Raw genomic sequence first — 14,477 nt, forward strand, 5'->3', positions numbered from 1 at the left:
CTGTGGTCACAGTGAGTGAACAGAGCAGATCACAGAGCGGGCATTTGTGCATGTACGTGTATGGTCTGTGTGTATGTGTGCATGATTGAGTATGCATGAGTGTGAGCCAATGTGTGCGAGGTTGATTATTCACGTGTGGTTCAACACAGTGGGACATCAGCAGCTGTGACAAGCCTCAGCTGTTGAGAGAGACGAGTGCTGTCACTGCCAGGTAACGCCTGATCACAGCCAAAACGATCTCCTCTCCTCTCATTTCCTCTCTTCTTCCTCCTCCGCACCTCCTCTCCCTTCCCAGTCAATCACACAGGGGGTACAGCGTACTGCCGGGCTTGATTGGGCATGAAAAAACACAAGTGTGCAATGACCCCTCGACTATTTCTATCACAGAGAACATGAGAGGACAGTGTATGACTCCTTTATGATTTCGACTCATATCTTTCTCTGAATGCCAGACAAACATCCTCCCACTGCCTCATTAGCACCATCATGGGACACTAGTGAAGCAGAAGCTGCACTTAAAGAAAAAACAGAATCCAGCCAGGTGGGAATGGTTAACGAGCATGAAGCATAGATGAAAGGGTTAGTTCTGGGTGGACAAGCACCTGAGATGAATAACAACAAGTAGCTTCCACCTCATCTAGCAAAACCGCTTCTATCTTACTCTGTTGTTATTTGACAACTGCACAAGGCTTCCTGCAAAGAGATTTAAAAATGCTACCTGGAACACACCGATACCAAGCTGTTTTGGAACACAAACTGTTTTTTTAACAGCTAGCTTTTGGCCTGTATTATTGTCAGTGTCATTCCTCCTGCTAGCTCTAACATAGCTACTACAAACACTAATCACAAGTTAACATGCCATGGTAAAGTGCCCCATAGACTGCACTGCTGTTTGAAGCCTGCGATTGTCACCTGGCCGTGAATGATCACTGCCAGTCAGTCTGTCCATGAGCATTGCCAATTTAAATGACAGTGCAGTGGAAAAAATGACCCTCTTAATTTAGCAGGAAATTACTGTGATTACTCTGGTGGATATGATGGAAGGTCTTTATAGCATACTGTGCTGAACTGGGGATTAGCTGGAATCGGAGCAGCCAGGTATTAAAGACAAGTTAGAAGGCTTCCGTCTCCTCAATAGTGCTAGGCATGATTATACCTATTCAGGCTCTGAATGGACCTGAAGGGAGATTATGACTATTGTGGAGATAATTGCGTTAAGTCGTGTTTGAAGGCTATGAGCAAGAGTCTGGGACCAACGCAGAAGTCCCAGCAGGATTGTGTGAGCCAGCGAGGTTACAAGAGCCAACAATTTAGTCAGTGAGACGAGATAAAGCGTCAGTCATTCTTTCTCTCTCATTAAATTGAGATTGAATGAGGTATTGGTCTATTTTTTACTTGCAAATACAAAACTTTCCTTCAGCTCCAGGACAGAGGAGCAGAGGTTATATTTTGTTTTGAATGATGTGCGGTTGAGTTGTGATGTTGTCTTCCACGCCTGGAGGCTATTCCCCTGCCAACGAGTGCTGGCCAGTCTATTGGCAGCTTGTTGAGAGGATGGAGACTTGTGTGACAGCTTATTTGAAGTGTGATGTGCCAGCGGGGGGAGCGTGTACATTAGTTCACCCAGTTTCAGGTACAGGATGAGGGAGTAAACAATGCTGAGGAGCTGAAAGTCTGTGTGTGTGACAATGCATTCTCTTTGGGGGAAAACATACAAGCTCTACTGTTCTGTCCTCTTTTTCATTCCATATACATACGGTACTGTGCAAAAGTCTTGCACCACTTATTTATGGAAAATAAGTGCACTGATTTACTGAAATATGTAGATATAAATGGAAATACAATATATAAGGCAAAAATAGAGATTGTGCAACTCTACCAAGCTTGAAAGTGTTATGACCACCTTTATTCTTCAGCACAGCCTGAAGTCTTATGCAATCTTTCTCATAGTTTCTTTATGTAGTTCTCTAGGCTTTTTGAGGACATTCCACTGGTTGTTGGCTGCTTTTTGTTGCATTCTCTGTCCAAATGATCCCAAACCATTTCAAATATGTGGAGCTTTGGGCTTTGGGGAGGCTAATCCATGACTGACGGGGTTTAATTTTTCTGTTTTTTCTATCCAGGTATGCTTTTACTGCATTGGCAGTGAGTTAGGGATCACTGTCATGCTCAAAAATTTGTGTTATGTCAATCATATGCTTTTTTGTTTGCAGTCCTAAACCATGACAGAGCCTCCACCGTGTTACAGATGGGTGTGGACATCTACTGTTGTACCTCTCTCCTGACCTTGACTATATTTATAATCATATTATAATTAAAATTGGTTCTTTGCTAAGTTTTCTGTTATGTGTGTACACAACACTGGTTCATCCTTTGGGTTAGTTGCCCTTTTGAGCTTGAATGGGTCATAGGTCAGTGTTGGTTTAACAAAAACACATTCCTCTGAAAATGGAAAACTTTGAAAGACCTGCAGAGAGCCTGAGGAACTGTTGCTTAAGGCCACTTAAAACTATAAGAAAAATCTGGCTCTTTGGAAGCAAAATACCAAGAAATAAGGGGTGGCTCAAGACTTTTGCACAGTACTATATCTACACAACAGAGAGAATACATACATAGAGAAAGACAAAGTATTTCTCCAAGGTTTAAAAAAAAAGTAATTTGAAAACATAATAAGGATCCATAAGAGCCTGAGGCTGTGTTTTCATGCTGAATAAACTTAAATGTATTGTGGAGTTTTTTGGACAATACTCCAAATCCCTCTGTAATTGCCCTCCTTCCTCTACAAGAATTCACCCCTCTTTATACCCCCCCCACCCCATGCTTACCACGTGCCCCTCCCTGCCTGTATGAGACTTGAGTGTGTTAGAAGTTAATGGAACCTATTAAGTATTTTAATAAGCTCAGCAAGTCTCGAAGAAGGAAGTCAAATAAAGCCTTTGTGAGGGGGCTGTGCTGACTCCCCTTTAATATCTCTTCACTTGAATGCCGGGCGGGGGGGAGCCCTTTGTTCTCCTCCTTCTCCTTCCCTTCTTGTCCTCCTTCTCATCTGCCTCCACTTCCTTCTTTCTATTAATTGAGTTTCATTAATGAACATCAGGATTTCATTATCCCACATAGTGCTTAAGACAGGCCCCATCTCTGGTCTCCTAATGGCAGCTAGGGTGGACTGGGGGGGCTATATTAGCAGCCAGTGAAATGTCTTTCAGTGAAACTAATGCCAAACACAATACTCACTCTCTTAATAATACTGTACTCCATTGCTCTGCATGGGCGGAAATCTCATTACAAAAACGCGTAGGAGAAAAATAATACAAGATTGAAAAGTCTCAAGGTGATAGAAGCAATGTTCAGTAATTCCATTAAAAGAGCATTATAAAGAAGAGAAAGTGAAACTGGGTAAAGCAAGAGGCTTTGAGAAAACTTATAGATGGAGACAATGGAGAAGAGATTTTAATGCATAAAAAAGCACGTTTTGATAGGGGTCATTTAATGTGTAAAAGTCTGAGAAACTGGAGGGGCAGAAAGATGACCAGAGGACAAGGTACATATAGAGAATGGGAGAACTGGAACGATAGGGCACAGAGAGAACGTGAACACAAGAACACTAATGGTGGTAAATACAATCCAAACAATATGGGGCGCTTCATCAACTCCACTTAGCGCACTGAAGAGTGTTAAAATCAAACACAAAGCTTAGATATCACTTTCAAAAAGCTTTTAGGCGAATGAAAGTGACTGTGAGCCAAAATCATTCCTTATCAAGACAAAGACAACAGACGGTATTTGAAATCTTTAAATACCAAACAAACAGGAGTTTCTCTGAAAAACAAGCCTCAAAAGAGCATGAGTGCACCCCTCAAATATGATTCCAGGAACTTAACTGACTGGGGGTGATATATGCTGCATAAATGCAAGATAATGTACAATGGGCTATAATTTGTTTTCACTAGTCTGATATGATTGATGGTAAAATGGGGCCCGGCACTCTGCTGAGCTTTAGAGTAAAAAGTGAGTATATGGCGCATTGCAACTGGTGTATAAGATTTCCAAATTCCCCCCTGGCTTTCAGAGACATTCAACCTACCATCAAACTTTCTCAGTGACAAGAGCTGTGTTGTATTCCTTTCAGCTACAATGAGGTTAACTACTTCCTCAAATACTGCAGATGGCAATGGTTTACTTTTTATGCTTACTCTGCCAAGAGGCATGTCACACGGATTCATTTTAAGTCTGTGACATAATTCTTTAACCCATTCAGTGTCAACTTCTTCAGGGGAAAGATCAGAAATATTTTTTTTAAATTGCTAGCTGCATATTTATTAAAGTTATATACATATTAGTCCATATATCGTCAAGTCTACTGTTAGTAAATGCACCATCAGATCTGTGCAGACACCTTACACGTTTGAGGAAGAGGGCTGTTTCTTTAACATGCTGTTCCATTTAACCCACCTTTAAACCTGCACACTTAGCAAGAAAGCTGCATACCTTAAAACTGCACAAGGATATTAATTAATTAACATTATCATTCCCAATGTAGTGTAGATAGTGCATCAGCAATTAAATACTCAAATATAGAAAACATGCTATCTGGAGATAATCTCGCCGTGTGAGAGAGAATATTTGAGAGGACTAGAGAAATTAGCTGTAATGGAGGCAGAGGTGGTGAGAAGTAAGAGGAGGTGCGGTGTCAATGCTAATCAGAGCCTGCTTTTACAATCAGCATCTTGAACGTGCTGCAAACATAACTTGGAAATTTATCTGTGGAAAGACTTGCAAACCTCGGTATAATCTGCTCAATTAATAGGCTTATTAGTTGTTTAATTAGAATTCCACACCTGACACCCCTCCTCCCTTTTTTTCTGTGCAAAAGCTAGTAACAGCATGGTGCTCCAGCTTCCCACACAAACTCACTGCACAGATAACAGCTCAGTTTGATGACAAAACTGTGCATATATACTGTACCTGCTGTGTTTTGTAGTATAAATATACACTACAGTATATCGCTTTCATACTCTGAACACATCTAACTGTAAAGTTTTAAATGTTCCCTGTAGAATTTTCACAGACATCTTTTATTAAAATACCTGTACATGCGCACATAAACACACATACACTTTTGATGTCAGATATGTGCATATGGCATACCAGCAACTGCATGCTTTAATAAACAACAATTTGAGCATGATAGCTACGGAAATACGCGCTATACCCCAAAAGATACTTGTGCTTCTGTATCATGTATCTGTCCAAATACAGCTAATTTAGTAAAGCAACAAAACAAAGGGCATCTTAGCTGGAATAATAGCAGGTGTTTCACTAACTTGTTATATGTAATAAAAAAAACTGAGGAGACGTGACAGAAAAAACAGCTGAACGGGAAAATGGCAACAAAGCACAGCCCAGCAGCCTCACTCTACGGCCTGCACAAACACAATTACTGCTTAGAGAAATGTTCAATTTGACTATCATCACAGATGTGTGAGTGTGTTTGAACGTGTGTGTGAGTCAGCTGGCTGGCTTCACGTCGGCTTTTCTCCAAATAGGCAACGAGGAAGACAACAACAGCAAAGAGCCATGTCAAATCAGTAATCCCTTAAATTTTTCATAAAAATGGGGACTGAAATGTAAAAACTATAGGACATTTAGCCCTCCAGGCTGCAAAGGCGGGACCCGAGGATTATGTACCACTGTGTTCCTAATAAGAACATAATGAAACGGATAATGAAAACTTAGAGGTGACATGGAGCCCTATTGTCATGTAAAATAACAGCTTAATCCAGGTCCATTTGATGCTGTGATGCTTTAGTCAATTCCTCTGTCAATATGCAGGGTCTTTTCTATCTGGCAGTAATTTAAGCTCGACTATTAACGGGACTTTTTTTTTCTTTAATAGAAACATTTCTGAAATGTATCTGAAATCAGGAGCACTAACAGCAGAAAAGGGATGTCTGGAAACAAAGCAGCTGCCTGGTCTCACTGTCTCATCTTATTAAGTCAAGTAAACATCGTCAAAATCATGCACAGAGCAGCCAGGCTTTACGAAGGACTGTGACGGACTTTGCACATATTTTTTAAGCTACTTTGTTTGCCAAAAGCAGCTGCGGAAACCTGAGCCGGAACTTAGTAGGTGTTTAAAGTTTTAACACGTCATTCTAACTTCCCAGAGAAACAATGTATACTTGATACACAGGGAAAAGAAAGTTCAGCTGAACCACTTTTAAATGTTTTATAAAGAGCCTGAGCTTGGAGGATAAGTTAGAGTGACACTGGTATTTAGAGAGAGCGGTGGGAAAGAGGGAAGCTAGAGGGAATGTGGAATTATGCAGAGAACTCAGATGTTGCTCCTCTTGCAAATATTGCATGTTGTTTATCTCATTGTGCTGCAGATGTACAAGTTCCATAACACTAATTACAAGTGTGATTCTGTGAAATGTCTACATGGAAACATGGGGAAATAGGAATGCACAAGAAACATAAGAAAAAGGTTAAAGAACGTACGACTCTAAATCAAAACCTATCCATCTCTCTAAAAACGTTATATGACGCTGCACCTCTTCTGCTAATGAACATTCTGTTTTTGTTATCTACATAGCTATCAAAGAACAGCATTGCATATGAGGGGATAAACAGTAATGCTGTGTGTTTTTATCCTTTCTGGCTCAATATTATAAAGCTTTGCCAAACAAACAGCATTACCGAGGATTAAGGCATTCTCATTACAATTGTGCATAATAGAGAGGCCTTTGTTTATCTTACTTAGTGCTCATTCATTTCTTCGTTTAACTATTTGAAGCTTTATAATAAGATGCAACAAACAAGTAAGGTTTAAGTTCAGTTGGGCACAATTCCAGTCTTTATATCATGAAGGAACATTATTGCCGTGTTACCTGCGCAGCAGCAGTTTGGGATGGTTCTTGCTCTCCAGGTTGCGGTCAATCAGGTCTGACAGCAGGTGTTTAAGGACATCGGTGGCATACTCCAGTCGCCCTTGAAGGGCAGTCATGATAAGTGAGGCCACATTGCCGCGGTCCCTCATGGAGAAAGAGCGCTGCATTTCCAGTGTTCGGATGAAGGTGAGCAGGAACACTTTGTTGTTGATGAGCTGGCCAAACAGCTTCAGGGCCTTCTCCACGTTCTGCTGGCCATTACCTGACACCTGCACCGAAAAAAGAGGCAACAACAGTGCATGAGGTAAGGCTAATGAGTATCAAGCAGGAATTTGTTTAGTAATACCTTTAATGATACGTTGCTGAAATATTGGTTGAAAAGGTTTGTTGCTCTTTAACTTTCTTTGTGACCTTGCCTCACAAAAAATAAAGATTTTTCCAAAGGCACCAAAATCTTCACTCATGTTTCACCTCAGGCAGATAGAAGCTCTCGCTCATGATGAGTAACTGAGAAGATCTTAATCAATTATTGACCGGGTCCCAGTTAAAAAAAGCATTGTACACCGAGTTAGCTGCCATTTCACTTTCTAATTAAATGTTAAACAAGCTTTCAGGGTAAAACAATCTAAGTAATATTCGCTTTGTACTTGTTTGAGCGCCCATGACTGTTTTTCTGAAGTTTCCATAAAAATATGGGTCCTCTGGCAGGCAATGCCAAATTTATGTGACTCACCAAATGCCACTGCTCTAAGATGTGACATTACATTCCTTTGATCTCTTGCAAACATGGCTAGCCTTACCTGAGCAACTATCCACTTAACTAACTACACCTGACTAGTTAGCCTGACTCACACTGCCACCTTTAATCTCTACTATGATTAATCTTCTTATCCCTGATAGTTTCATCCTCTGGACACCAGTCTCAACAACATAAAATAAAGTCATTTCCTAGCACTACTCTGGCCCCTCGAAGAGGAGGAAAAAGTGTTAACCAGCCAGTTTTTCCCCCCATTGGAAGAACCCAAAGTTCTGCTTGAGGATTGGGAATTACTCACTTCATTACCCCTCATACTGCAACCACTGGTGGATGAAATAGCCATGTGCTGGGACCCTGTTTTCCATGAGGGAGCTTGCATGTGAGGTGTATATATATATATGTGTGTGTGTGTGTATGCTGCCCAGCATGACTGACTGTGTGTGTGCGTGTGAGACCAGAGTGTAGAAAGGATAGATGGCACACTGGTATCCTTTCCCCCTTCAGCAATTTCCCACTTACGGTTAGCCTACGTGAGAAGTGGTCAGGGCAGACATGCCGTTTGGCTCTCTCTCTTTAGTCCACTTTGTATATTTATGTATTTATTTTAGCTCAGACTGAAGTTCCCTTGTCCTTCCTCTCTTTTTTAAAAATGTATCTCTCTCTTGCACTCTGGTCACAGTTACCTCCAGTTCTCTGAGGACAGGATGATCCTCTATGCCGGGGAAGAGGACCCTCATGGCATAGGTTCTGTAATCCAGATAGGGGATACCAGCTCTGTCGAGGTCGCTGGTGAGCTCATTGATGTCTGTCTGTAACTCTGCAAAGGCTAGAAGAGAAGGAAGGCAGAGAAATGAGACAAGTTGAAGGGAGCGCTTGTGAAAGGCATCCTGAAAATAAAACTGTTATTTAATCCCCAAGGACCAAATATGTGAATCCTTCTTATCTTCATGGGGCTTACTGCTGCTATGATGAAGATGACAGAAAGCTCAAGATAGTCTTCATGTCAGAGGAACTCAATATTTTACATCTCTCTCCTAAAAAAATAGATCTCTCGCTCGCTCCCTCTTTTACATTCACTTTTCACACACATATACACACACACCTCCTTTTCTTACTCATTTTTATCTACCACCCAGTAAATTGGCTGAAGCAAAGGCCCCAAAGAGTGTGGCATCTCAGTGTGAAGCTGCAGGTGAGCACTAGTTAATTGGCTCCATCCTGACTGACTCTGGTTCAAGCCCACGGCTCTGTTGCTTTGCTTCGCCGCCCTTGGGGAGGCTCCCTGCCTGCAGCCTATCACAGGAGCAGCAGTCGTCTCCTAAAACCCTCCTCAAAACCCCACCATCTCTAACCAGTCTTAGCCCTCACCTCCTGGTACCAAAGTCCCCTGTGACACATTGGTTTACACACCAACACATGGACTCCCAGTGTATATATACACTCATAAGGAGGAACTCTGGTAGCTATCTAAATCCACCCCGCGGGGAAGTACTCGCCAGGCCAGTGCTAATGGTTAAAACATTAATCTTCTTCTGTCCCAAGGCTACCTGTGTATGATTCCCTCTGTTTGCCTACTCTATGTGCCCGTCTGTCTGTATCTGTCATTCGACCATTGTGTTCTATTACTACATAATAACATTGGGGCAGCTGATCAGGGGTGGCTGGAGGGGATAAGTAATAAGGTCCCCTCTGGCTGATGAAATCGCCTCAACACTGTCAGACTTAAACCTCGCTTTTGCCACAGACTAGCTAAAATAACCCCAATGATAACAGCAAGAGCAATCAGCAGTGTTTATTTCAAAGTAGCGATGTGGAAATGATGTGACGCTCACATCTACAATAAAACTAGAGCAATCAGTGCTCACTTTTGTTTTAACATATCATGGTTACAAAAATATATACAGACAAAAATGGTAAACACAAACACCTGCTATGAAAACATGACTGTAGAATTACAGCATAATTTGAAATACAGTTTGCACGTTTGTGCATCTCATATCTAATGTGTGTTTGGCTGCAGTGTGGTTAGAGTTCATGTTAGTTTGCATGAAAAATCGCTTCCAGCATGCAAACTAGAAGGCAGAAAGAAGTATACGGATTTACGCCATGATGAAAAAGGTCACATAAAGGGCTAAATTAGTTAATCTTTTGTGATAAATAACAAGGATGACCCAGATTTGAAGAAATGTTTACAGAATTACTTAAAACATGCAGATAGCTTGGAATTGATTTGAGTATGTAACATACACATATTTATGCTTTTTATTTGTTTTGAGTGATAAAGAAGCCTATTGGTTAAGCAAAGCACTTAACCAACAGTCTGCTGCACAGTGCTGTACCAACTCTGTATCTACTGTAAACTCTACTATTCTAACACTAACCTTCTTTGCACTCTAGGGCAACTCGTGACTCCAGGTTGTCCATTTGCATCTGCAAGCGCTTAAGGGTCAGATCATTTTCACGTGATTTTCGCTTGTAGGCGATCAGGACGAGGATGACGATGATAAGGAGAAGACCGCCACCTGCAGCGATGCTAACAATGGCCGGAAGGGTCAGCAGGCTGTCAGACATGATGTGCACGGCACCTGGAGATACGTGAAGACCACCTACTTGAACCTGTCAAGAAAGGCAAGAGTCACAATGAGAATGTTAAAACTAGAAGAGCGATTGAAAACATGCAGTTGAGCTGTCTGTTACATGATTGTTGTTTTACAGAAATGATTAAGCCAACCAAGTATTGAAAATTTGACCAAAACCTTTTCAAATATTGTCTGCTAAAATTGCCTCCAAATACATGACCACTTATATAATCACGCTGAGAGCGAAATAGTATGAAGATTGCACTCAATAAGCAAGTGGGTAACTAAGAATAATTGCGGTGGCTTCTGGCAGAACCTTCTGACATGTAGAGCACAACCATGCTGCTCTCGCTTTGACCCCTTTTCTTCAGCTGAATTAACAATGATGAGAACACAAATAATAGAGTTTAGAGGTTGACTTTTATAAAGAAGAAATTGCAAATACAGGGATAAATGGAAAGTAAGTTGGAAAGAAAGTTAGGGCCATAACAAAACACCAGAACAGACCAGTACTGACCATGACTTTGTATTGCCCAGTGAGGTTGGGAGGCTCGCACAGCAGCTGGCTCTCAGACACAGTGACAGAACAGGGAGTCTCTCCTATTAGTACTGTGTAGTTAAGCTTCACCCCTCCTGATGCTGGAGGAACCAGGTTTCTGCCCTGTGGGCATAGAGCAATGAACAGAGGGGTGTAAAATTAGAAGATAAACTTAGACACACACACATCAACAACAATCAAACATTTTTTTTAATGCACAACACTGATATGTCACCTGAATACAGTAAAAATTAAATCCCTAGGTTTGGGCACAGCTGCCACTAAATAGGATTCCATACCAAGATCAGACAGGCTGATGTATTTTACAGTGGGAGCAGCTGGTAATCAGGAAAAAGGATCCAAATATATCTTTTAACACATTCCTTGCTCTCCATTCTATCGGGCAAAAAATACCAGTAAAAAACCCCAAAACATACAACTAACTGTAATTACTATACAAACATAATAATGACTGAGTGAAAAAGGAATTAAAATCTTTCCCAAGGATATTATTTCATTATATCTTTAATTTTTCTAAGTAAAAACTTTAATTGAGTTGAAAAATGTCTTTTCCAACAGTGACCTGGCCAAGAATGGAGCAGAGATTGTACCAATTACAAATGCAGGCAAGCAGGGAGATGCAACAAAAGGGTGAACACAATCTCCAGAGGGGTTCACTACAAAGGAAGTTCAACAAAGCTTCAAAACATCTATGAAAGCAAATGCCGATTTTGATTTTTTACACATGCAAGCATCCAGATAATAGGACTTGTATATAAAAATCAACTAGAGAAAAACTTATAGGTATATGGAAATGACCACTTAGCAGAATACGAATGATAAATATTATGATAGGTCTACATTTGTGGCTTTAATCCGCAGATCCTATGCAGATTTAAATGTATACAAATCTGCATTTTCTTTACCTTGAGAATGATGGGTGAGCCTGGTTTTTGCTCAAGGATGCCTGTGGTGCTGAGCGGTTCGAAGTAGGGGTTGGGGTAATAGAGTAGGTTAGTGTTGTTGTAGACCAGCAGCGCTTGGACGTTGTTGAAGATGAATCCAAACTCGTCTGCATGCTTCACGGTGTCCAAACCTGGATGGTACTCTGCCATCAAAGAAGGAGCAAAGCAGCTCATGCTGGTGGTGTTCAATACTTTACACACCTGGAGAGAGTGAACGAAGAGAAGAGAAATAAATGTTATGAAGAAACTTTAAACTTTCTGTGATGCTACTGGGGATGTGTTGCACTGAAACAATCAACGCATCACGAAATGATAGCCTGTGGCCCTTTAAATGAAAGAAGAGTTGCAATTCAGTCATCCAGAATAAACTTGGACAGCTCAGAAAAGCTATGATTTCTTTTTTTTTTCCCTGGTCCTATAATCTGCTCCATCCTCTGTGTTCTGTAACCTAAAGTGCGATCCTAACTGAAACACATTGGTTTCAACATGAACCCTGCAGCGTGCTCACCAGCCTTATAATTGACCTATAAAGGGCAAATACTTTTCAGAAAAATAGAATTTATTTTCTGTCATTAAATCCATCTTTATTGTAGAGGAAGCCTCTATAAAATTGAAAATAAATTGCTCCAACAGCCTCACTAAAAAACACTGCAGGCCAACAACCACAAAAGGATGGAGGCATTTCTCCTCTGTCTCCTCTGGAAGAGGTTGAGCTATGGGTCTTTTATTACTTCTCTCAAGTTTGCCCAGATGAGAGGCCTGTTTTCCATCCATCCTCCCCGTCTCAGCTCTAGAGGGAAGGGGAGAGAGGATTGATTGCTGCACAGCACTCTGCTCCGAGAGGTTTTTATCTCCTTTCACTCCCTCCCAGCTCTCTCTCTGGGGAAGAAACTTAATTAGAGGTAAATATCATCAAAGGTGGTGAACGCTAGCGAGTACCACGCCTCCTACCTGTTGTCTGGTGCTCCAGAGAAAGCCGGAAAGATCGATGCAAACTCATTCTGTGTAGGGTACACCAATTGGATTTTGCCAGCATGGTGCAAGCTAAGTTGCAGGAGTGTGATTGCAGAGGTGGAAGAAGGGACTGGCATCTTTATTTAGTTTGCCCTTGGAAATAGACTGAAGATTGTGTTCACTATGTAGCCTTGAATCTCATTCTTAAAATAAATTCAGATACAACTTGGACAAACCGTGCCTAAAAATGCAACTAAGGATTCAAATAATTGATTATCTCTTTTTATCATTTAGCCCATCTAAAATCAGAAAATGATACAAATGACTGTCAGAAGTTGAGCGCAATGAAAAGCGACATGTTCTGGGGTCTGATGAATAGTTTAAACCAAATATCTTTGGTTTGCAGCAATAATGATACAATAATAAAAAGTGAAAGCGGCAAAACTCTCACAGTTTAAAAAGTTAATGTTTGCTGCTTTTAATTGAAAAGGGACTTGATATTTGGTGATGTATTTTAAATCAGTTGTGCGAATGTGTAAATGACTGACAAGCTGCCTGGAAATCTGCACTTGCTGCAAAACCTGGGTGATGATGCAACAGTCTTAGCAACATATCTGGAATATAGCTCTGTGTGCATGTGTGTGTGTGTGAGAAACTCTTCTTAGGTTTTGTCAATTGTCTTTTAATTTCTATATTTTACAAAGCATAGTAGCAGTGCATTAGCTTTGCAGAAAGATAAGCTCCTCATGAAAATAGATAGAAAGGCCAGATAGGACACATGACATACTTTCACTAACTTTAGGTTCTGTGAAATCACATTAACAACTAAAAAGTTAGAGCATAAAAAAAGAAATCTGAATTAATTTATTATTTTTTTCAGATGCTTTATCATGCAGAAATGTCACTTCAAAGTGAGACCGAATTAACTATTAAAATCTGCACAGCATAGTTCCACATCCACAAATACAAGCCAGCAGGAAGAAAAATGTGTGAATAGTACCACTCAGACTCAAAAGATTCTGAATGATTACAGAGCAAATACGATGCTATATGAATAGATCAAGTTAATTAATTTTATCAACTCATATTTGTACTGCTGAGCCATCGAGCTTTTAATGTGGTCATCCTGGCTGTTTAACGTCTAAGCCCATATGATCACAGAGTGAAACAGGTCAAACTAACCAATGAAAACATTATGTTCTGTTTTTAAATCAGGGTTAAAGGTTGATTGGACAGAAGACTTCAAGTTTAGTTGATATAGGCAGCTTTCTTAATGTTAGCATAATGACGCGTTACACAGTATAGACAGGTCCATATGGTCCAACGCGATCCTTATGACTCCTGGGATGGAACAGCAAGGCATTTGCAAGTCAACTAAAGCTCTGACTACCATCTGCTCTGCCGGGGATGGATACTGTGGGCTTTTTTTGCACTGTCCTCACTTTCCTATTATGCTCTCTCGCTCTCTTTCTTAAATCTTTTCTTTCACCAAATCCTGCCAGGAAACTGCTCCTATAATGTCGGATGTTTTTCAGTGAGTGTAACATCCAAATCCAAAGTGATGGGTGAGTACTGTAGCGATGGGTAAATGGGGCAATGCGAGATTATTTTAAAAAAAATGATACTTTGGTTCCCCTCTGAGTGGGGCAACATGACACCTTTGCAGTATTTCTGCCTTTTAACAGATCTGGATATTAGATATGTCCCAAATTCTGAATTACAAGCTTGTTTTCCTACACTCCATCCATGTCTCATCAATGAATGCTTCAGTCATAACAATAAAGCGTACAGATT

General features: G+C 40.7%; 1 protein-coding gene across 1 annotated transcript in view; it reads right to left on the reverse strand.

Moving 5' to 3' along the window:
* Window positions 1–14,477, reverse strand: part of plxna2 (plexin A2) — a 163,536-nt gene that overhangs the window by 17,965 nt on the left and 131,094 nt on the right. The window contains exons 18-22 of the mRNA XM_039604756.1: window positions 11,691–11,930; window positions 10,744–10,887; window positions 10,029–10,263; window positions 8,331–8,473; window positions 6,891–7,159 (exon numbers count right to left, since the gene is read on the reverse strand). Of these exons, the coding sequence (XP_039460690.1) occupies window positions 6,891–7,159; window positions 8,331–8,473; window positions 10,029–10,263; window positions 10,744–10,887; window positions 11,691–11,930 (1,031 nt within the window). The remainder of the gene's footprint in view (window positions 1–6,890; window positions 7,160–8,330; window positions 8,474–10,028; window positions 10,264–10,743; window positions 10,888–11,690; window positions 11,931–14,477) is intronic.

The sequence above is a fragment of the Oreochromis aureus genome, linkage group 20 (assembly GCF_013358895.1).
Source record: "Oreochromis aureus strain Israel breed Guangdong linkage group 20, ZZ_aureus, whole genome shotgun sequence".
Taxonomy (NCBI): Eukaryota; Metazoa; Chordata; class Actinopteri; order Cichliformes; family Cichlidae; genus Oreochromis; species Oreochromis aureus.